At 38.9% G+C, this 25,354-nt stretch overlaps 1 protein-coding gene across 1 annotated transcript in view; it reads right to left on the reverse strand.

Moving 5' to 3' along the window:
- Positions 1-7,306: 7,306 nt before the first annotated feature.
- The window catches only part of MICU3 (mitochondrial calcium uptake family member 3), a 55,770-nt gene continuing 37,722 nt past the window's right edge, over positions 7,307-25,354 (reverse strand). Inside the window, exons 12-15 of the mRNA XM_083367594.1 lie at positions 22,106-22,214; positions 15,821-15,978; positions 12,723-12,793; positions 7,307-10,557 (exon numbers count right to left, since the gene is read on the reverse strand). Coding sequence (XP_083223720.1) covers position 10,557; positions 12,723-12,793; positions 15,821-15,978; positions 22,106-22,214 — 339 coding nt within the window. The 3' untranslated portion in view covers positions 7,307-10,556. The remainder of the gene's footprint in view (positions 10,558-12,722; positions 12,794-15,820; positions 15,979-22,105; positions 22,215-25,354) is intronic.

Consider the following 25,354-nt stretch of genomic DNA (forward strand, 5'->3'; position numbering starts at 1 on the left):
CGGGGAGAGGAAAGGCGAGGCTTTCCCCACGTAGCATCCCAGCGAAGAAGGAGCCGCGGGCTTTCAGGGTTTATCCATCCTGAAGCAAATTGCTTTAGGGAGGGACGGACGGGGTTGGTACCTCTTTGGAAAGATGTATAGAGGGACCGTGGGAAGGTGTCCACCTGCTGCAATTCCCGTTGTCCCTTCGTCCGCTATTTCTGTCTTTTGGCAACTGTTAAGTGGTAAAATTTGCGCCAGTGAGCGTTTTTTTTGCTAATCTATATCAAAACCCTTAAAGCAATCTTTGGGACTGTGCCCTCCGATGGGAAGTTGAGGAATAAAGTTACTGTTTTGGAATAACTGGCCAGTTTGAATAAATATGACCAGGAAGACCTTTTCCTGCGGTGTAGCAATCTTGCAACCAAAAGGAAGAAATTTAAATGAAAATCAAATGTTTATACTGATCACAGACCAGGCTAGAAGAAATTCATTTTGATAAATGAATTCTGGCAATATAACAAGAATATAATAATGTAATAATAACAGCAAAAGCTCCCTTTGAAATTTAGATTTATAGGGTAAAATCAAGTCTTATCATCTAGATCTTTTAGATTGCAACCTGGTCTGTGCTTTACACTAAATTATATATTGCTGAATGAACTGTAAATGCCCAACACTTGGTTTGCAAATCACAGTAGCTCAATCCTCACCAAAAAATTTGATAGGTTAATTCATTGTGTGAAGGAATGTTTTCATGCTGGCTATGTACCCTTGAACAAAAATGCTATGGCTGGTTGCCATTATGACATGGCAGGCGTTTCACTGAAGTTTCACTTGTTTTTGAATTTGTAAAATCAAACCACCATCATGTTGCTTTCTTGACAATAATATTTATTTATTTTATTAAATTTATATACCGCCCTATTCCCGTAGGACTCAGGGCGGTTTACAGGGAAAATTAAAAGCATAACATACAAAAATTAAAATCAGTTAAAACAATTAATTAATTCAAGTTCCTAAGTTCCGTGGGAAGTTGGTTCCATAGGGCCGGTGTGCCCACAGAGAACGCTCTTCCCCTGGGAATAACCCGCCAGCATTCCTTAACCGGCGGTACCCTGAGAAGGCCCTCCCTGTGGGAGCGCACAGGACGATGGGAAGTTGATGCCGGCAGCAGGTGTTCCCTTAGGTGTCAAACTCAATTTCACTGGGGGCCGCATCAGCATTGCGGTTGCCCTCAGGGGGCCGGGTGGGTATGGCCAGGGTGGGCGTGGCCTACTGGGTGGGTGTGGCTAGAGTGCGTATGGCCTACTGGGTGGGCATGGCCAGCTCTACATCGTTGGCATCAAGGGTGCCTATGGGGGCCTGGGCAGGAGTGGGACAGAGCTGAGGGTCTCTGGCAGAAGGAGGATCTCTGGGCCAGGGCCAAGGCAGAGGGGGCCATTCCCTCACTGTTTCCAGGATGGCTTCGCGGGCCACATGAAACCACTTCACGCGCCGGATCTGGCCCCCGGGCCTTGTGTTTGACATGTCTGACTTAGATAATCCGGACCCAAGCCATTTAGGGCTTTATAGGTCATTACCAGCACCTTGAATCTCACATGGAGGGCAACTGAAAGCCAATGCAGCTCGCAGAGAAGAGGTGTTACACGGGAGTATCGGGAAACTCCCATCACAACTCGCGCAGCTGCATTCTGCACCAGTTGAAGCCTCCGAGTGGTCCTCAAGGGCAGCCCCATGTAGAGAGCGTTGCAGTAGTCTAGCCGGGAGGTCACGAGCGCATGGGTGACTGTGCGTAGGGCATCTCGGTCCAGATAGGGCCGCAGCTGGCGCACCAGGAGAACCTGGGCAAAAGCCCCCCTGGTCACGGCTCCTATATGGTCTTCAAAGCTGAGCCGTGAATCCAAGAGGACGCCTAAGTTGCGAGCCCTATCGACGGGGGGTAACACCTCAGCCCCCATCATTAATGATGGAACAGCCTGGCTAACCCAAGATGCCGGTATGCACAGCCACTCAGTCTTGGCAGGATTGAGACGAAGCCTGTTTCTCCCCATCCAAACTCAGACCGCCTCCAGGCAATGGGACATCACGTCGAGTGCATCACTGGGTTGGTTCGGGATGGAAAGAAAAAGTTGGGTATCAGCGTACTGATGATACCCCACCCCGAAACCACGAATGAACTCGCCCAGCGGTTTCATGTAGATGTTGTACAGGAGGGGAGAGAGGACTGACCCCTGAGGGACTCCACAAACGAGAGACCTCGGGGCGGACCTCTGCCCTCCCGTCAACACCGACTGCGAGTGGCCCAGGAGATAGGAGGAGAACCACTGTAAAACAGTGCCTCCCACTCCCAACCCCCTGAGACGCCGCAGTAGGATACCATGGTCGATGGTATCAAAAGCCGCTGAGAGGTCTAATAGGACTAGGACAGAGGAACATCCCCTGTCCCGAGCCCGCCAGAGATCATTCACCAGCGCAACCAATGCCGTCTCCGTGCTGTACCTGGGCCTGAAACCCGATTGGTACGGGTCCAGATAATTAGTTTCCTCCAGGAACAGAGGAAGCTGATGCGCCACCACACTCTCAACAACCTTTGCCAAAAAGCAACGGTTGGAGACTGGACGGTAGTTATTTAAAACAGCCGGGTCCAGGGCAGGCTTCTTGAGGAGGCATCTCACCACCGCCTCCTTCAAGGCGGCGGGAAAGATGCCTGCCTTCAAGGAAGCAGTTATTAATGCCTGGAACCAGCCTTGTGTCTCCTCCCGGGCCGCATAAACCAGCCAGGAGGGGCACGGGTCCAGTAAACAAGTGGTGGAGCTCAGTCTCCTCATGATCCTGTCCACGTCATGGGGAAAACAGGGTCGAACTCAGTCCAGATAACATGCTCAAGACCGCTCGATTCCTCCATGTCAGACTCTGCCCAGTCAGAGTCCAAACCGGTTCGGATCTGAGCAATTTTGTCTGCCAGATGATGACTAAACTCCTCGGCCCGCCCCTGTAAGGGTTCCTCCCTCATTTCCCAATCAAGGAGAGAATGAGTCATCCTAAACAGGGCGGCCGGGCGATTATCTGCGGATGCAATGAGGGCAGCCAAGTAATTAGACTTCGCTGTCCTCATCGCCGTGAGGTAAGACCTTGTGAAGGCTCTTAGTCGCAATTGGTCAGATTCAGACCGGGTGGACCTCCAACCGCTCTCTAGACCCCGTCTCCAACGCTTCATCTCCCGGAGCTCCACAGAAAACCATGGGGCCCAACAGGATCTGTGCCAGATCAGGGGTTGCAAGGGTACAACACGGTCGAGTGCTTCGGTGGCAGCCCTTTCCCAGGTCTCCACCAAGGCATTGGCTGGGCTGTGAGTGAGGGAGATAGGTAAAGACCCAAGCGCCATCTGGAACCGTTCTCGGTCCATTAGGCGCCTGGGGCGGAACCACCTGGTCAGTTCCGCAGCCCAGTGGCGGGGGGTGACATAGCAGAAGACCAGCCGCAGGAGATAATGATCGGACCATGACAGGGGGACAATAGTTGGCAAGCCCCCTCCCAAATCATCCAACCATTGCCCAGATAGAAAAACCAGGTCGAGAGTGTGACCCCCCCATTAGTCAGGCCCTGAATTACTTGGGTCAGGTCCATGGCCGTCATGGAAGCCATGAACTCCTGAGCTAACTCTGACAACTCTCCCAGGGAAGGCAGGTTGAAGTCGCCCAGAACTATGAGTCTGGGAAATTCCACTGTCAACCCTAAGAGGGAGTCGAGCAGCTCGGGTAGGGCCGTTGCCACACAGCTGGGCGCCAGGTATGTTAGCAACAGGCCCAACTGAGCCCGAGGACCACATCTCAGGAGGAGGGACTCGCTCCCGCCTATCTGTAAAACAGTGATCTCCCGTGGACATAAGGTCTCCTGTATAACCACCGCCACCCCACCGCCCCTGTCCTGAGCCCGCGGCCGGTGTAGCACACAGAAACCCGGAGGGCACAACCAATATATTGGTTGACCAGTAGCTTCTTCCAGGATTTCTTTTTGAACTTCAATTTGGTTTGGTTACATAATTTTTCACACATGGTTTTTCCATTTTGGCTTTCTTTTTGTAAAATAAATGACATGGTGTAATATGTAATATGTTTTATCTAAGGCAGAGGTCTCCAACCTTTCTGGGCTCGCAGCCTGGAGGGAAGGAGAGCAGCTTCCAAAATGGTGTGTGCGCATGAACACATGCAAATGGTGCTCTGCGTGGCCCCGTACATGCATGCACAAACAGGCCGTGCACACCTGCCTGGTGCTAGCGGCCCCATTTGCGCATGTGCAAATGGGCCATGCACATCCACCTGGCATTAATGGCCCCATTTACGCATGTGCAAATGGGCCGTGCACCCCCACCTGGTGCTAGCGGCCCCATTTGCACCTGTGTGCATGTGCAAACGGGCCTGCAGGCACTAGCATGAGTGCGGAGCCATTTCTGTGGCCAGCTGGCCAAGAGGGCACAGCCCGATAGTTGGCCACGGCCCATAGGTTGGGAACCCCTGATCTAAGGTTGTTAGCCATTGTCCATCCATTGCAGGATGAAGACCCTTTCTCATGTTTCCAACCAATACGGTCCTGAGCTTTCTTTTACCAATTGGGGCCGCAATACTTATTGAAGTCATCAATCCATCTTGTTTTAGGCATCTTTCATGGATGCATTTTATCAAGTGGAATCCATTCTATGACTGCCTTGGTCCAACTGCCATCAGTTCTTCTTGCTATGTGACCAGCACATTTCCATTTCAATTCTTTTACTCCCTGTATTTATCGTATACTTGCATTTGTTCTCTAATCCAGGTGCAGGTCTTTTTATCTTGTCTTGTAATACAGAGCATGTATCTTCATAGCTCTTTGTGCCACTCATAGCTTTTGTATCGATTATGAGGTTAGTGTCCATGTTTAACCAGCCTATTTTTAAGAACTATTAAGGACTAGATTTTTTACTATGCCCTGATACACGGGTTAGTAACCCGCGGCTCCGGAGGTGCATGTGGCTCTTTCAGCCATCTCCTACGGCTCCCAGTCCTCCGCCATGTGCAGTCCAAAAAAAAAAGTGGGACTAAAAAAGTTCAACCAATCAATTCAAACTTCTCATGGAAAAAAAACTTGTGAAGTTTGAATTGATTGGTTGAAGTTCTATGGTTTGTGGGACTGCCCACAAACCTCTTCTTCGGACTGCACATGGCAGCAGCGGAGGAAGAGACGGGAGGACTGCTGGAAAGGTGAGTGGGTCGGTCAGATGGGGCGTGCGGGTGTGGTGGTGGTGTTTCTGAGCAGCATATGGAGTCTCAGGTGCTGCCAGACCCCCTCCTACTTCTCCCCCCCTCTCTCTCTGTGTGTGGGTTGGACCTGCGGGGAAAGGCTGGTAGGGAGGCGGCAGTCCGGCATTTTTCCCCCCCTCGTTTATGTGTGCGTGTGTGTCAGATCCATGGGGAAGGGCTGGTAGGGAGGCAGAAGTCCAGCATTTTTTCCCCATTTCTGTGTTGGGCCCGCGGGGAACAGCAGGTAGGGAGGCAGCAGTCTGGTGTTCCCCCCTTGTTTGTGTGTGTGTCAGACCCATGGGGCTCGACACACAGAGAGACGCAAACACTGGACTGCCGCTGCCTCCACCAGCTGTTCCCCGCAGGTCCGACACACACACACACAGAGGAGGGAGATAAACAATGCCGGACCACCGCCTCCCTAGCAGACCTCCCCTGCGGGACATGCCAACAGGAAGCCAGGCTGCCCAATGAGCAGACCGTGGCCCAACGGCCGAGGCTGGGCCGCCAGAATTTTGTTTACTTTCCCTGGACATACCGCTGCTCCTGCCGCCACAGCCAAAGATGGCAAGCGTGGTGGCTCCCCGCTGGGGGTTCCCGTATTCCACGATCCCTTGGCAGTCGGACATAATAGTGTGCAAGCACAGTGCTACCAGTCCCACCTGCCGCCTCGCGAAGTAAACTGGACAGGGAGGCGATAAGCGCCCATCCGCTGCCACCAAGGGAGGTTGCACCTACCATTGGCTTCTCCTGCGGTGGATGCTGGGCTAGGCAAGCCGGGAGGGATGGAAGCGAGGGCAGGGAAAGTTGCTGGCTGTGCCATGCAGTTCCCAATTGGCCAGGGAATTTGTGTGAGACTGGCGGACCCGGGAGCCGAGGCGTGAGAGATATGTAAGCTGATGCCGGCTGGGCAAGTGCAGCGCATGGTCTGGGATGAAGGGCTCTTCTTGTGTCCACACACCTTTCCTTGGCTGAGCTTCACAGACTGAAGCCACTCCTCAGAGTCCTCACCCTCCCAGCCCAGAAGGCAGAGTGACAAGTCCAGTCTCCCGTCAAGTCCCAGGTTGAAGTAGCTTCCCCCAGGCTGAAGGGGCGGGGAGGGATGTCTGGCCCAACAGTTCAACCGCGTGCAGCTTTCCCTGGAAAGGCTAGCCCTGGAGCTGGCAGGCTTCGCCGTCCTGGCATGGAAAGTAGCCGGCTTAGGGCAAAGGGGTGGGGTTGTTTGGAAGCGTTGAAGTGCCAGAACCTAGACATGGAGCTTGTTTTTAGGGTGTGGCGGGGAGCTGTTCATTGGAAAAGTTGGAAGGGGAGGGCATGATTAAGGAAAGTGAGGGCTTGCCGTCTTTGGCGGCTGTGGTAGCAGGAGCAACAGGAAGGCGATGGTGGCTGCTGTTGGGGCGGCCTTGTGCCCTCGCTGTGCCCAGCAGGCAGTACTCGGCAAGCGGGCGTGGGTGATGCACTGGCAGCTCCTGCCCCTTCAAGTACCAGGTGGTGCTGCCCGAACACACTGCTGCTCCTGCCGCCACAGCCAGCAAGTGCTTGCTTTCCTTAATCATCCCCTCAGCGGTGCTGCCCGGACACACCGCTGCTCCTGCCAAAAATGGCAAGTGCGGCTGCTTCTACACCGGGCCTGGAGCACCTGCATCTCTCGATGAGGGTACTAGGCCGCCCCAACTATAGCCGCCGCTGCCACCTTCCTGTTGTTACTGCCCGCCAGGCAGGCGGTGCTGCCCGGACACACCGCTGCTCCTGCCACCAAAGACAGCAAGTGCGATGGTTCCCAATCTTTGCTTCTTTCACTCTTCAATTAAGTCTCATGTTGTGCATGTGTGCACACACTTTTTATGGCTCCCATTTTTTCCTTTTGTGAAAGAACCGGTTCCGAGTGGCTCTTTGACCCATTCAGGTTGCCAACCCCTGCCCTGATACATAAAACCATAGAACTTAAAGAGGGTGTACTTTCTTAGTACTCCATTTATCCTAAGTTCAGCATCTATTTTTCTCTATACATATATAATCTCATTTCGACAAAGAATGCGGAAAAAACACACATTTGTCCACTCTGTTTAATTTTTTCAATAAATGCATCTTGCAACAGATCAGAGATTATCTATCTTTATATGAGAGTTGACATGTTATAAAAAGTTTCCATCCATTTCCCCATGTTTCTTAAACGTACTCCAAAGGTGCACAAATTTATATTTTATATAATTTATATGTTCTATTTTTTGCCATTTATTTCAATATTTATTTATTCTCCATGCCAAATGAAACTCCCTTCTTCATTTTCACATCTATAGTTCTCACTGTATTATGAATCTGTATTTCTCTGAAAATCATTCACGTTCTGTCAATATGATGTCAATGGCATAAAAACACATCTTCTACCATCAGTGCAACCATTTCTCATGTTTATACTAAATGTTGAATTGTCCCATTATTTTGGACACATACTTTATATACATCATATATTGCTGAATTCAAATTTAACAATCAGCCTTTAGCATGTTTCATACTTCAGGCCTATGTACATTGTTGTATGTTTTGTCTAAGTAATCAAACATACAAGTAAGCTTATTATATTCTTACATAAAATAATAGGACTGATAACGAAAACAATATCTGAATTAATTTTGCACTTTGTTGAGTTTTAATAACAGCCATGTAAAAATGCACATTTAAAAAAACCCAAATACATTTTTTCTGATAATTATTCATATCTCCCTTCTATTTGAAATATGGACAAATATCCAGTTTGTCCTAAATCATCTATCTGTTGTTCCTAAAATTTGCTATTTTAAGGCTGACTCAGCTTTTCTGTTTTAAGTTTATTTTAAGAAATGTTTTTGTTATTCAGTATGACACGACAAACTTAGTTATGTGTCATCTAATTTAATTGATTCCAGTTAACCTATGAGGTTCTTAACAAAAGATAATATTGTTCGATAAAAAATATTAATTTATCATTTTCCATACTGCTCTGTACAGTCTGAAAAACTGTACTCTCCCCTATCTTACATATTTTTAAGAGATAGAGAAGCCGTAGAAGCATTTTCTCTTCATGTAGCAAAATGTTTAGATCAAGTCCAAAAGAAACCTCATTACATGATTATGGTTTTTATTTTAATGAAATTAGTTGTTATGTAAGATTAAAACATGTATAAGGACATAGGTAATCTCTGACTTCTGGCTATCAGGTAATATATAAATCCAGTGCTGCTCTGTTAGGTTGGTTCACAGATTTATAGCATCCTTCAAAAACTGGCAGGATAGAAGAAGCTTATTTGTACATCTAATTCATTTATAGGAACCAGTATTACAGTAGTGGAAATGTGGATGTGCTCTGCTGGGTAACTGCTAAGCATGTAAACCAGGGGTAGGCAACCTTGGCTCTTTTATGACTCGTGGACTTCAACTCCCAGCATGCTGGCTCAGGAATTCTGGGAGTTGAAGTCCACGGAAAAAAAATGATATGCTTGCAGTTTTCAATAATTTGCGCACCTGATTTATCATTATTTTGCTATTTTAGGAAACTTTGATATTTTAGTCTTTGATATAGCTAGCTAGAACCCTACTAAATTCCTGTGAAAAAGCAGAAATGGGGAGGAATACTATCTTTCCAGCTTCAAGACTTATTTGTGAGGCAAAGAAGCTATAAAGACTGCCTCCTAGCTGTCCCCTATCATGCTCACTCTTGTATAGAGCTGTACTCTAAAACTAATGTTATGTATTGATGGAAGCTATATTTATAATCCTTTTGCTTATATAAAGATATGAGATAAATGTAGGTTAAGAAAATTAGTAAAGTTTCATGGCTGAATATGCTGGATAATTTCTACAGGTATTGCATTCCTTTTACAGTTATGAAAACCTGTTAAGTAGCAGCAGTTTAAAAAGCCACTGTATGTTTTATGTCAGTTACCCAAATTCTCTTCATTTACTGCCTCTAAAGTATTTTAGCAGATTGTCTAAAGAAAGTACAAAAAAGAATATTTTGGAATCTAAACAGTGATTTTTGCTTTTGAAAAGGAGATCTTTGATGATTTCTCATACTATCTATCACAATCTGTGGTTTCAGAAGCCCTTATAGGAGCAGCAGTAGGGAGAAGACAGGGCAAGAGATCCATCTTGTAAATAGAATTCTGCTCACAGTTTTAGTATCCAAGCTGTTTCATGAACAGCATACAATAAATAAATAAATATACATTTATTTTTGTATTATTATACATCATTATAAAATTTAAAATCAATATGCTTCGATCAGTCTACAATGTTATAGTAAAGTGCTGAAGTAAATCTACCATCTTTAGATCAATTAAATTAAAGGACTTAATGCCAATAATGAAAAACATCAGAATTGAATTTAAAAATCCAATTTAAATAGTCTATAGATTTTTCTTTAAAAAAATCGTAGGTTCTTTCTATACTATAAGTCTTAATAATAATTCATAGTGATAGACAGCTTTACAATTTTTATCCACACAATTAGATTTTGTTTAAAAATGAGCCTCATTTTATACTTTGAATATATGTTTATGATAATTCTAGATGGAACTATTTTCTCCTATATAACTGTAATTATTATAGGAACATTAATCAGCTTAAGAAATAAACTACAAAAATGGAATGGCATGAGAAAATAAATTACTTTTGATTTTTAAAAATACATTTCTAAATGCATTTGTATTTTTACAGACTTCTGTGATAATTTAAATGAAACAGTCTCACCCTGCTTAAAAAAAATACTCCCTGGTAAATGTAATGATGCGTGCACCAATCATGCTATTTGTGAAGTGTCTATCCCTGTAATGGGTTATGCATAAAGTTATTCGATTGCTCTACCCTTTCTGCACTGAAAAACCTTTAAAGCATTTTCATATGTAAATGCACAATCTTTTGTTTTTGATTTAAGGACTTACATCATAATTCTACTCTGGTGGAAAAAAGTGAAAGTAAGTAAGAATCTGCAGATGACCAGTGAAAAACTACATGAAACATTAAAAAATATACACATGAATCCCTTCCAGAGAAAGCAGATGAGCCATATTTTGAATCATATAGGTAGAGTGCTTTAAAAATCACAGTCCAGAATTTTGAGTATTGTTTCATCTGAAAAATGTATGGTCTAATGGTCTATCCCTGCTTTTTGTAGTCAGCTTGCAAAAGAAAAAGTAGAGGTGACTTTGCATTCACCTTAGGATATTTCAGCTCAGAAAGTGCTTCCGAAGCTTTACAAGTGCTTGCCTATTACAGTCATCACGCAAACACTGTAGTTCTTCAACTGATATACGAAGTCTTTCTGTTAGGGAATCAAAATATAATTAACATTGACATAATACATAATAGTTACTGTACATAACTGTACATAGGAACTACATAATAGTTACTGTATGTGCAAATAGGATGAAAAACTAAGAATTCTAAATTGGGGGTCCCCAACCTCTGGGCCACAGCCCACTACCGGGCCATGGCCTATTCGCAACTGGGCTGTGTGAGTGTTGGGCTGGCACACACACGTGCACATCTCAATTCACATGAATGGCAGGCTGGCGCGCACTCGCACATGCGCGCAGCTCAACTTGCACTGTATGCACATGTCACTGGCTTGATGCTCGCGTGAGCTGTGCATGTACACCAGCCCGACACACAGCTCTCTTCCCCTATCCCCTCCCCCCAGCCGGACTGCCAAGCTGCAAAGGTTGGGGACTGTTCTAAATAATTCGTAAGAAATTACCATCCTTGTGTAAAATCAAACAAAAATAGAGTGATTATCTATATCCAGGTCCGTTAAATTGTATTCTAATTACTATTATTTTTTAAATCTTTTAATTTTTACCCTCAATAGAATCCTTCACAGCCAATTTAATAATTATACATTCCTTGCCCTACTATAGATGGCTATTTTTTACCACTCAAGAAATATAAAAAAGCCTGTTTTACCCTTATGAAGCAAATACTTTTAAATCCTTGCCTCACTTGCTTGGTCCAGCAATTAGATACATTTTCAGGAGATCAGCACTGTCACAAAGTTTTGCATGATGAAATATATAAAACTTTTGTCAACTTTAGAATGAGCATGGTTGCAGCCATCTTTTTCCTTCTCATTCCTAGTTACCACATAGCATGGAAGGAGGTTGCCAGGTGTTGCGCTAGACAAAACAGACTTTCTCTCTCGGACTTTCTCTCATGGGAACCAAGGTCATCGGGTGCTCCCGAGACTGCAGGCTGGGCGTTTCATGAAAAGCCTGCCAACAAGTTGAGTGGGGGAACGTAATTGCTTGCATAGTTTTGGGGGTGGGATTTCTTAACTTTGTGTGGGGGAATTGTTATGCATCTCTTTAGACTTAGTTTCATTTTTGAAGTACTGATACTCTGTATCAATAAGCATGTTATTTGAGGAATTTGCAAGCCTTGGAGTTCTGCTTTATTTGTCTCTGTTGATCGGATATTTTTAAAACAAGATTGAAAATAAATAAGCTGTAATCTTATCATAGAATTACAGAAGGAGTGAAACTCATTTAGGTCTATTCCTTGACAACTGCAGGTATCCATAATGCATTATCCACATAAAAGCTGGCCATGCAAATGGTTCAAGCACCTTCAGTGTAGGAATATGAATTTTGTGAGATCTGATATCAAAAACACACAGATTTTGTGATTTGGCTGTGGCCATTCTGTTGTGTTGTATGAAGGTCATTTGGTAGTCTCTGAAGATGTGGTTTGTTGCCAACCTCACTCAACTCAGAATTATGTGGATGGCATAACATTTTGCTTGTTTACAATACTGTATGGAAAATGTGATGGAAATACTCTACTTCTTTCACAATTTGTTCCTGGCTGATCTATGTATAATATGAAGGGTGTCAGCTGAGTCTGCTAACCTGCATACTGCATCTCCCTTTAATTCTGTATTTCCCTTTCACTGGATTTCTTAAATAAAAAGCACTAAATAAAATAGCTCTTATGAATTAATGCTGCCATATTCTCTGTACCAGCCATAACATCATTTTTTATAAAACCATTGTTACTGTCCCACAGAAACTGAAAAATAATGTTTTCCAAATTTGGAATATGCATGAGGGATATAGGTTAATTATGACATTATCTAATGGTTGTTTACATAATGGTTGTTTCTGAACTAAATGTACATGTTCTTTTATATAGTATAATTATAAAAAGTAGGAGAAAATATGTTAGTTTCAGAAGAATGTAACTAAATAATTTGGTGTTGATACATTTATTAAACCATTAAAAATTATGATAATGAGAAAGAATGCAACTTTTGTGAATCGTGATGAATTCTCAATTGCAGGAAGCCCAACATGTAATCATTGTTTATCTTTGGTATGTTTCTATCAGCATATGAAAATTGCACAAGTGGCAGCATTCACATCTCTAAAGTGGCTGGCTCTAACTAATAAAGTTAACTAATAAAGTTAAGAACACAACTACACAAAAACATACCATTGTCTGCTGTTGAGTTCCTTCTTCATACAGGATTTGAAAGTGGTATATTTCTGTATGTTTCTGTAACCCTAAAAGCAAAAGAGAAAGAAATATGCATGGAAGGGTAGCATGCAAAGTCCGTCAAAAATGAGCATTAAGAAAACAGTGGCATGAAAAAATGCCATTTATTAGTTATAAAAAACCAGTAAATTTATTGTAGAATTTAATACTCATACAACTATAAGGCAACTACGTACGTATGAGATTCCTATATAAAGAAAAAGGATAATTTGGCAAAATGTTTACATTAAAGTCTTCATTTAAGATGGAAGCTTTGTGCTTTATAAAGAAAGATATAAAATTGCTATCTCAAGGCAAGAAAGAATTTACTTGTCTCATGTAATTTAATACTATATTTTTGGCCAAATCATTGATACAACACAAGGTGGCAGTAGAACATATTGGACAAAATGAAAGATGTGGTCTTCAAATTAACTTATAAAACTATTAATACATGTGCAAGGGAAACAATGTTTATTCAGAATTAGGGAATGGGGTGCGTGCATGCATGTGTGTATTTAGAATAATACTACAACAATATTCTAAATTTCTATTATTAGCACAAATAATATAGCATCTTCACAATACTGTGACAAAATATTTACAATAGAAGTAATAAAATAAATTTTGTCACCACGTTCAAAGGCTATGGGATTTTATCAATATATATATAGGAGTATTAACTAAATTTAAACCATCTATTATATGTATGTTAGGCAGGACGTGTGTTCAAAAATGGCAGAAAAAAATTGGCCTTCCTCTTGGCTGAATAATTTAGAGCAGTGCTCAGCCTATACTTCATCCTCACTGCTTCTAGGCTGGCATTAACAAATGCCTTTTATTAGTCTGTATTGCTGCCTCTTCTCCAATCTAACCACATTGTCTGCCACATCCCTCTAAATGCCAAGGGGAGAGGCCCCCAATTTGGGAAAAAATTAACAACTGATTCTCATGGATTGGACTAAATAACACACTTGAATTCAAAATCCTAAATATTATTTGTGATGTTAATCCATCTTTAAAGATCTTACAGTTCAGTATGAAAGTATGAAATGTGAAGTATCCTGCTTGATATACTTCCTTGATTCTAATAGTTGGCCTCACCTAAACTAGCTTACATTCTACTTCACTCAACAGCTATCAAAATTTGGAAAAGTGGAATGTATTCAAACAAAATATCAGAAAATGGGCAGGAAAGACTAGCAACTAAAAACTAGAAAAATGACAATGAATTGTATCTTTTGTTGCTAAAGGTGGTGGTGGGGGCAAATAGCAAAAGAAGAGGCAGGTCAATGCAAACCCCACTTCTTTTATATTAGCATCATGATATCACACACACATACAAAAGGAGTGGAGATTGTGTCACAACATTATTTTATTTTTTTATTATTTTATTATTTTTTATTTATTCATTATTTTATTTGTTTTTATTTGTTTTTTATTTTTTTATTTTTATTTTAATTCCATTTATATCCCGCCCTTCTCCGAAGACTCAGGGCGGCTTACAAGCTTAGCAGTAGCCTTCATTCTATGTATATGCCTGCTTATTAGGGCTTTCACACACACCCCAAGCGGCATTATTACAAAGTCAGCTTAATTGCCCCCAACAATCTGGGTCCTCATTTTACCTACCTCGGAAGGATGGAAGGCTGAGTCAACCTTGAGCCTGGTGGGATGCGAACCTGCACTAATTGCCGGCAGCTGGTGTTACTTAAGGAGGCATTAGCCCACTGCTCCACCAAGGCTCTTTCATTATTTTAATGAAAATGGTGGATCATGTGAACACGCATGTGAACACGCATGTGGGACACTGTGGGGACTCTGTAACTAATCTTAAGAGCTACATAGCTTCACATTCCTCCAGAGATATTTTCCTCCTTTCTAGGGGAGCAAGTGAATAAACGATCCAGTAAAAAGGAGAAAATCAGACTGAGTAATTGTGAGAAAAATGGATCAACGTTTCAGTGGTTTGGTTCAAACAGCTGCATGCCCCAGTCAATTTCTAAGACATATATTTAAATCGTTGCTGGTTTTGACTTGTTAATCTAAAATGTTTATACTATAAAATGTAGTCTTTTTAAAGAAATATCAGAGTTTCCGGGGTTTTTGAAAAATCTTTCAAATCTGAGCTAATTTAAACTTGCAAATTAAATAGAAAATTACACAAGATCTGCAGATTTATTGTATAATTCATCTATGACAAAATTATACATATTAATAAAGTAATTGTCCTAGTTAATTTCCATTAGGTCTATTAACTAGTTTAATTTTATAAAAGCATTTCATATGTATATACAGGTAGTCCTTGACTTACAACAGTTCATTTAGTGACCATTTGAAGTTACGACACTGAAAAAAGTGTCTTATGACAGTTTTTCACACTTATGACCATTGCAGCATGCTTAAAATTCAGACACTTGGAAACTGACTCATATTTATGACAGGTGCAGTGATGTGATCACCTTTTGCAACAAGCAAAGTCAATGGGGAAGCCAGATTCAGTTAACAATGGAGTTACTAACTTTAAAACTGCAGTAATTCACTTAACAATTGTGGCAAGAAAGGTCATAAAATGGGACAAAACTCACTTAACAAATATCTCACTTAGCAATATAAATTTTGGGCTCAATTGTGATTTAGGACTGCCTGTACTGTATATAAATGATAACAGCAAAATTAAAATTGCTAAATAAAAAACTAAAGATCAACTTCATTAATAGTAAGGCTTGCAGTTTAAGCAAGTAGAACAAACATCCAATCCTATAAATTAGTGGTTGGATAGAACTAGAGCAGGGGTAGGTAACCTCGGCTCTTTTATGACTCATGGACTTCAACTCCCACAATTCCCGAGTCAACATAGCTGACTCAGGAATTCTGGGAGTTGAAGTCCATGAGTCATAAAAGAGCCGAGGTTGCCTATGCCTGAACTAGAGCATACTTGATTAATAGTTTTAACTTCAAAAAAAGGATAATTTTGAAATGGCTATGGAGACAGTGATATCTTTTTAAAGCTGATGATGTAATAAACATTATTAAGCAATAATTTAGATTCTTACTCTGAATCCTCGATGCAATCTGTCTTTCATAATACCAATAAATTCTTTGTAACTCAGTTGATCATCCTTATCTACATCAAAGATCTTGAAAACTGTATTCACTAAATGAGGTGAAAGCTTCAAACCAGTAGCCACATACACTGCACGCTTAAACTCATCTAAGGAAACAAAGCAAATTAGTGTGCTGAACAAAACTACTTGATGGCTTGACAATGGCATTACATGATAAATATACAAAAATTTAACTTCTATTGTACATAAGGTGATAATGTTAATCAGAGATCCGGGGAGAAATAAAAGTCTTTTTTTTCTTTCTTTTTTTGTACAAGTTTTATTAATTTTTTAATTTTACATTCAGATATTTGTGAAGTAATACGGTGGTTGGGTAATCAAAAGTAAATAGCAAATAACAGGTTGTTTGTAAATAGCTCAAATTGTGTCAACAAAGATTCCTTCTCCGATTCCCTTAGTTATAATCAAATTAACACATTTCTGATTGTGGCCTAGTCAATTAAAAGTATTTTCAATATATTTTCACTTATATGTCCTGTTTTTAAGTTTTACCTAATTGCAATAGAATATTCTAGAATAGCCTAAGATATATAAAAGAAAACTTAATTTTTGGGTAACCCACATTTCCCTATTTCAATAAAAAGTAATTACATTGTTCATTTCAAAACATTCTTATTTTTTACAAGTAAATTCTATTTGTCATCTTAACAATTCACCAATTATTAGAAAAATACCTTTTGTTATATCTTTCCAAATTCTATAATATACATCAATTCTAATAGCCAACTTTCCTTTCTCTTAGACACCTAAAAGTTAAATATAAAATCAATTTATATCTATATCATTACAACTAATATATTCTATATATCATCTTAATAGTTCATCAATTATTAAAATACTGTCTTTTATTATATCATTCCAAATTCTATAACATAGTTCAGTTATATTCTAGAAGCTTAATTTTGTTTTCCCTTAAAGATCTAAAACCTAAATATAAAATCAGTTTATATTTTTTAGATTCCCCTTAATCCATTAAAAGAAATTTTTTAAGCTCTATCCTTACAAATCCCAAGAAAAAGACAAGTCTAATTTTTTAAATCTAACTCTCGCCTTCTTTTTGTGCCAATCAGGCTTCCATATTGGTGCCTTTAAATTCTCAGATGTATCTCCCTTTCTTCCTACACACATCATTTGAATCCAGGGAGACCATCCAAATATCAGTTTTGCAAAGAAAGTGTCCCCTTTGTAATCATCGAAGTGTTGCTATAATAGCTCAATTTTTGATGTTTGGTGTAATATAGTTGTCATTAGTTCAGTCTGGTCTTTTTCTTCTTCCAATTCCATCTGGCTTAGGTAGAAAGTAGTAGCTGGTGTTATGGTTATCATTTGATTAGCTGAATCCTCAACGTACTGTATTTGAAGGCCTTAAGATATTAATCTTCCCTCTTAATCTTGCTTTCTTCGGGTACTATTGTTTTTTGAGTTGTAGGTTTTATAGTTGAAAGTCAAGGTTTGGGCTTCAAGGTTCTCTGGAAATTGCACTTGTTGTTCTTTAAAGTCTCCTATTTTAATGTTAGTTTCCACTTCTTCTGTTTGTTTTTGGATTGTCAATTCATCATTTAATGTCAAAGTTTGATTTGGTGGCTTTAAGCTGTCAGATTTATCTTGCAGTTTGGCTTTGATTTGCTCAGTCATTGCCAAGATTGTGTCCAGTATCAGTTTGTAATTAAGTGGTGGGATATATTCTTCCATTTCATTGATGTTTACAGATAAGTCTTTCATGGAGGCTATTTTAATAAGAGTCAATGATTATTCACCTCCAGTATTCCTAAACACTGTTTTCAGTGCCAGGTGTTCCCAATCTTATCTTTGAAAATAATGTCAAGGACAGCTCTGTTATTCAGTCAGTTCTCACAATAAGAAAAAGGTTTACTTGCTATACCAAGTTTTGCCACAAGATGTCATCAATAGCATATAGAATACGATGTAAAATCTTTTTCCAGATTAATATAAAGCTTTTGTTCAATTAGTCCATTTTTTACTCCCTTAATTCACAGCTTAAGCAGAAAATATGGTGGTAGATCCCCACAAAAATAGAAGCTTTTTAATAAGTAGAAATAAGATTGCTTAATTTCTTTGCTTAGTCGCTTGATTTCTTTTAAGGCTTTAAAATTTATTCCCCAAGTATGCAGTCGCCGTTCTTTCAAAGGAGGGGGAGGAATTTTTCAGAAAAGTCCCACAGGAAGGTGGTTAGGGGAATAAGAAAGGTAAAGTCTCACCCAGGTCCTCCAGATTGCTTCGTAATGCTAGATGGTGCTTTGGGCTTTTGGCAGGGAACTGCTTAATGATTGGCCATCTTAATGGCCGATCTCTTCTTCGTGTCAAAGGAGCTGCTCCAGATTGAAGCGGAGGGCTGCCGCCTTTCTGCGATCACAAGGAGGGCCTCCTCACGGTGGTTGTCCCTCCAGGGTGACTTTCAACACTTTTCAGAGTCCTCCAAGGAAGAGAGATTGGACAGCAGGGAGAGGACTCTTCCTGCATGTCCGCAAGTGCCGTGCGCGCAAACTGGAAGCCCTTTTTTTTCTTTCTTATCCTCAGTTTCTAGCTTTTGCTGAAATTTTGCTCATATTTTAAAACTATCCCAGTTTCTGTATACTATCAAATCATTACAGAGCCACAGGAGTTTACATAATAATTGACAAAGAGATAGAGTAAGGTATTGATATTCCACAAGACCCAAACAGCAGCTGAGAAACAGTGTTTCCTGGCCTCTAGTTTGTTTACTTCATGGTGATGGGTTCAACCAAAAGCTTCTCTCAGAAAGTACACAATGGGCAGGTCAGGAACTGGACCATATGGTCATGTACAATGTCAGTTTATCCCAGGTCCCCACGCTTTTAGTGATATAGAGTTGTTTTAAAAACTAGAAATTCTGAATGCCAGAATACTCTAATGCAGCTTCTACAGTACGTATCCCAGCAGCATGCTGTCGCTGTGATGAAGAGCTTGTTGTAAGAGTATGTGCTTAATAACTGATAAGTGAGCCATCTTAGAATAAAAGCAAACAGGTTCTATAGATAAATTTCTAGTAGCCTAGATCAGTTTTATATAATGGTTTACAAATTGCAACAGTTTGGTTATGGTTCATTAGGCCAAAACCAAAGCAACTCATATTTTGGTTTAGCTTGCTGAATAAACCCAGCCAGTCTACTCACCCTAATAGTCAGTCTTTTCAGGTAGACTGGACATGAAAAAGAGCAGATGAGTTAATTCTACTTCATTATTAGGCTACATTTATAGAATCTTGTTTGAAAATACAAATGTCCTGCTGTCTCTTTTTACAATCTGGTCAGTTAGAATTTCTCTGCCTGTTATGTAGTTGCAGGTTCCCCTGTCCCGTTTTATCTGATCATTCCCTAGGAAGCATCTCTTCTTCACATCTCTCAAGGTCACTTGAGGTCATTCCCACATTATACAAGTGAAAAAATAGAATTCAATTTGAATAAATGCTAGTTTTGATGCAAAAATACTTTTCAAATTTTGATATTTAGTTTCATTCCCAATTTTGTAATTATATTAGTGATACTTTAAATCAGTGCAATTAGCAATGTTTCAATCATTTTAATCACTGTTTTTATTGGACATAAGGGATGTTTAAATGTATTATTTTAGTTTTATTAATTTTATATTACTTAATACTGTTTTAGATAAATTGTTGTAGATATGGAGTTTTCTTTTCTCTTAAGAAAATTGATGAATTCTTTTATTCAAATCAGTTTAATTTAGCATAAACATTTGCTATGCAATGTAATTATAATAGAATTATAATATTATAATAGAATAGAATATTATATATAATTATATTATGATAGATGTCAAGCAATAACATTCAATGTTAGCAGCCCGTATGTTGGAAACTTGACAATAGAATTATAATAGAACAATTAATCAGTGGAACAACTTGCCTCCAGAAGTTGTGGTGCTCCATCATTGGAGGTTTTTAAGAAGAGATTGGACAACCCATTTGTCTGAAATAGTATAGAGTTTCTTGCTTGATCAAGGTTTGGACTAGAAAATCTCCAAGGTCCCTTCCAACTCTGTTATTCTGCTATTTTGTAATTCCAAGTTAGTTACTAACAACTGCAAAATATTTTAGCTTCAATTCTTGATAGTATAATACTCTAATACATTTTAAGATCAGATGTTACGCATCAATAATTTGTTGTATGAAAGCGCTAGTAGGAAAGAACCTAATGTTTTTTGTAGCTTTTAAACAGAAATTCAGCCTGTAATTAATCATAATTTCTTCCATTTGTTTACTAAACGAGATAGATTCACAACAGTTACTTCCCATTTAAATAATTTGTCACATTTTTATTTAAAAACACACCATTATTTTACTGCTATGTTTAATTTTTACTTAAATTGTGCAAATTCCCAATTTTTAATTTTGCTTTCTAATTTATCTATGCCAAAAATTTCTATTTGTTAAAATTTTTCACCAGTGGTTACTATTACCATATTAATAATATGGACCAAATAAATCTTTGCCAAATTTTCAGTACATGTACACATAGTCACACACACACAAATATACACACAAACAGAAAACTTATTTAAAAATGGATATCATTTTTTTCATGGATATAGAATCTAGTTTTTGAATTTGAATAAAATATATCATTTTATAAAAATTGGTCCAAAATTATAAAAAATACTGTAAATTGCCTTCATATTTACAAATTTCATAAATTTATGTTTATAGTTGAATGTTATCTTACCTAAACAGTCTTAGGCAAAAATTATTGAAATCTTGACTACACTTACCAAAATGCAAGGGGAAATTTACAAATGTAAGACTTGATGTGAATCACCTCAGTATGCTTAATCATGATTTTTTTATTGTATTACAATATGGTCATTTAACTTTAGAGGAATTAGGTTTATTTAATTCTAAGCAAAGAACATTCATGTGCAGAAAAATCAATTAAGAAAAGTCAACTGCTTTTATATTGAATATATTTTAGAATAGAATAGAGCCGAAAAGGGACCTTGGAGATATTCTGGTCCAGCCCCCTACTCGAGCAGAAGAATCTATATCATCTCAAACAAGTGATTGTCTAGTCTCTTCTTAAAGACTTTCAGTGATGAAACGCTCACGATTTCTGAAGCAAGCTGTTCCATTGGTTAACTGTCCTCACTGTTAGGAAGTTTCTCCTTAATTCCAGGTTGCTTCTCTCTTTGGTCAGTTTCCAACCATTGTTTCTTGTTCTGCCCTCTGGTGCTTTGGAGAATAGTTTGACATTTTCTTCTTTGTGGCAGCCCCTCAAAGCTGCTATCATGCCACCCCGGTTTCTTCTTGTCTTTAGACTAGCCAAACCAAAGTCCTGTAGGTGTTCTTCTTATGTTTTAGTCTCCAGGCCTTTGATCATTTTAGTTGCTCTTCTCTGAACTTTTTCCAAGGGATCAACATCTTTTTTGTAGTATGGTGACCAAAACCGGCTGCAGCTGTGGTCTTATTAGGGTTTTATAGAGCAGTACTAATACTTTGCGTGATCTTGATTCTGTGCCTCTGTTTATACAACCCAGGATTGTATTATGGCTGCTGCTGCACACTGCACACAAAAATATTAGCAGAAAACATGCAATATTTCTTTCTCTTTTTTTGGAAAGGTAAGATATTAGAAGGAGACAGTTACTTTTAACATTACATGAGAATTCAGGCTCTATTTTTAATGAAACATTTGATGCAGAAATGTTAAAGGACAGCAAAATAAAAAATATGAGTTTCTCTTCTATTGTTTGATTCAGGTTATTGCCTGTAATGCCCTACATGGCATAGGACTTGGTTGCTTGAGGGCCTGTGTCCCTGCTTCTCATATATGTCCTTGGACAATTTGATTTTGCAAGATTGATATTTATCAGGACTTGGGAAACACACCTTCTCTATGGCAGTCCCTGCCCTTTGGAATGACGTTTCCTCCTAGCCCTGGATGGTGCCTACTCTGCTGTTATTTAGAAGGGTCTTGAAGACCTGTCTCATTGTCCAAACCTTTGGCAGGAAAATATGAAGACCCTTTGGTTTGTTCTTGTACAGTCTTTCACTCTCACTATCTTTTTATTTTAATTGGGTACTACTGTATTTTCCTTGTTTTAGTTTAATTTAGTTGTGAACTGCCCAGTCATTGGAGTTGGGTAGTACACAAATGTGATAAATAAGAAAAATAAATAAATAAATGAAAAGCACAAAATCTTGAAATTAGACAGTCTTACCTTGTCCTATTGAACGATTTGCAAAATTGTACATTTGCATTGCAATTGCAAAATCTTCCAGATTGTTCAAAAACTGGAAAAAGGATCTAAATTCATCAAATGTAATGCCCTGTGAAATAAAGTAATGTTGACATTAGAACCAAGATGATAGTTGCTATAATGCCTTGTTTGTCTTGCAAAAAGAACACTGCTTCATTGCTGGCTCAGAAAAACTATGGCAGCATTAAAACAATTCCTCTGTATTTGTCTTTTTAAAAATATATTCTAAAATATTTAATAATGTTTATCTGTCATTATACATAATGTATATATAAATATTCTATATAATACAAATATAAACAATATATATTTAAAGCTTTCAAGCAGTAAGAGCATAATTTATAGAAAGTTAAGGAAGCCCGTGTATTTAATAATATCTAAGTTGCTGTTTTCATTTGCTGCAGAAATAATATTCAGCTAAATTAAAGTTTATTATGCTGTCTAATTATTCACTGGCATGGATCAATGCCAACAAAACATATTATCTTTTATTTTTAATGCAGTAATAACAAGGATTTTAAGACTGGCTATGGCTTATTAAAAGTTAATAAGAATGTAACAATGGAATATATATAATACCCTGCTGTAAAAATGATTTGGAAGAAAAATTTCTGTACCATGTGAAACACTGAGACTCGTTTCACATTTTCACGCATTAACCTAACTTCTACATGCTCTATCATTGATATAAGCTTTTCAGAATAATTTCTGTCTAACACTGCCAATTCAATTCTAAAATAGGGATTATCTCCTGGATATGTGATGCCAATTGATTAGCAGAATTAAGAGAAAACATTTACATCTGAATCACTGTTCTCTATTTTTTCAGCCTATGTGTTCTGTATCCTATTTTTTTCACCTACTAGAATCCCACAGGTTAACTGTAGATGAAACAAAATAAAACAAGTTAGTTAGATCATTGATGGGATTAAAATGTATCGGATTTTACAAACCGTATAGCAAAATTTGGTCACGTTCATAGAATTGTACAGATCTGTTAAAAATAGCTGGCCACGTGCTCTTTTACACAATATGCCAATTTTGAATGCATGCTGCTAGGACAGAATGGCCAGCCTAGGACTATCCATCATTCTGCTTACCAGCATCCTTTCCTGAATTAGTTGTGTAATCTTTGTTATAACTTATTGTCTAACATCTATGCTGAGGCTGCCTAATCAGGGGCAGGTACAGAGTTCATATGTATTACAACAACAGAGTAAATTTGGTCTAGTGATTAGATTTAATACAATCCAATTCACAGGATGACTGTTGTGGGGAAAATGGAGGAAGGAATGTTATATACTGTACATTTGCCGCCTTGAGATATTTATAAAGATAAAGGTAGGATAAAAATAATGTAAACAACAACTGATCTATGCCAGTAAATATTTGATCTCACATACAGAGCAGGGTAGACTGTTCCCTGGATAGAAATATGAGGTTTAAATTAAACAGCAATAATATATTGCAAACAATCCTCTCAGGGGAATGGAAGTCTTCACAATCTGTTCATGTGGCATCTCCTGTTTTCTGAGTTATCACTGCTGAAATTTTATCTTGCTGAGGTAAAGCAAAGACACATTACCAGCCCTCTGATTCCTTGGAGGAAGTAGAAAAATCTATTAATGTTCTGTCTCCTTTATTCCTATAATTAGCACTTGCTTATTTATATTTCCTTTCAATGTCTCATTAACAGTCTGTTCTTAGTATTAAGTTGCCTTCTGGTGAGATAGGTGGCAAATAATTAATTAATTAATTAAATAGTATGCCTTAATTTAGTTGCAAGTGAAATATCTATGTAAGAGTAACTAAATGTTTTAGCTTCTATTAACTGCTGAATATGACCAGTTTGGTTAGCAGTTAAGGCATCAGGGTAGAAACCAACAGATTGTCAATTCATCCTGCCTTGTGCATGAAGCCAGCGGGCTGACCTTGGGCCAGTCACTTTCTCTCAGCTCTAAGATGGAGGCAATGGCAAACTACTTTGGAAAAATCTTGTCAAGAAAACTGCAGGAACTTGTCCATGCACTCTGTGAGAAATGGACATGACTGATTGGAATTTTAAAAATTGCTAAATGATAGCTGTTTGTTTCCTCTTAGCTCACCTAACCAAAAGTGAAGTATATTGAAAAGTATAGTATTTAAAAAGAAATCCAACTGTTTACAAGTGATTCACAAATAGTTAAACCTGATCCTTCTACAAATAAGAATTATGCTAAAAATATCCCATGTGAGAAAAGCTTCCTTTAATATCAACAATGATAAATTCTGCTTCCACTAGATTGCTATATAATTGAAATATGCTCCTGACAACACTTTTTTCTCCCAATATATTGATTTTCTATTTATTTACTTATCTAACAACACAAGTTAGACATTGAAAAACCGCTGAACTCAGTGCTGGCTTATTACAAATTAATTCATGTTAAGATGTGAACTGAGGGTCAGTTTGCTATAATGGTTAAAGTGCTGGCCTAGAAATCAGAGACTGTGAGTTATAGTTCTGCCTTAGACATGAAAGCCAGCTGCTTTTGTGGGAAAAACAGGAGGCAGGAGTATTAAGTCTGCTTATTGCCTTGAATTATATAAAAGCAGGAAGAAAAAAAATCCTAAAGTCCAAAGTCACCAAGCCATTTTTCAAGCCTAAGGCAGGCCTAGAACAGTCTCCTAGTTTCTAGGCCAGCAGCATAACTACTACACCAAACTGGCTTTCAGCAATCAGCAAGATGAATTACTCAATTTCATTGCTCATTTTTTATGGATGCATATTCTACTTGATTCTGTAATTTGATAGAACTTAAATTTGATTATAATAATAATCAAATAAATCATTTTACTAAATGATAAAGTACAAAACATGTGGATATATGCTATTTTAGCATAGCGTTTGTAAAGAAAAATAGTTGAGTAACAATTAGCTGAAATTGAAGTTCCATTAAAATCTGATACATAAAAATTATATATGGTGGGATAAAACATTATTCCCAATGTTTAATCTAAAGGCATTTCAATGACATTGGTGATGATGTAATAAGCAGAATTATAGTAAGAGGATTTTTTTCTGTCAGCAAGTTAAAAGATTCATCTGTAGAATTTTTATTCATTATAAAAGGCACTGGAGTTATTTCATGGAGAATTACACAAACGTAATTTTGGAATTTTGTACATTTTTAAAAATAAGTATTTCAATGTAAACTATTTCTCCTCCTC

The sequence above is a fragment of the Vipera ursinii genome (genome assembly GCF_947247035.1).
Source record: "Vipera ursinii genome assembly, chromosome: 7".
Lineage (NCBI taxonomy): Eukaryota > Metazoa > Chordata > Lepidosauria > Squamata > Viperidae > Vipera > Vipera ursinii.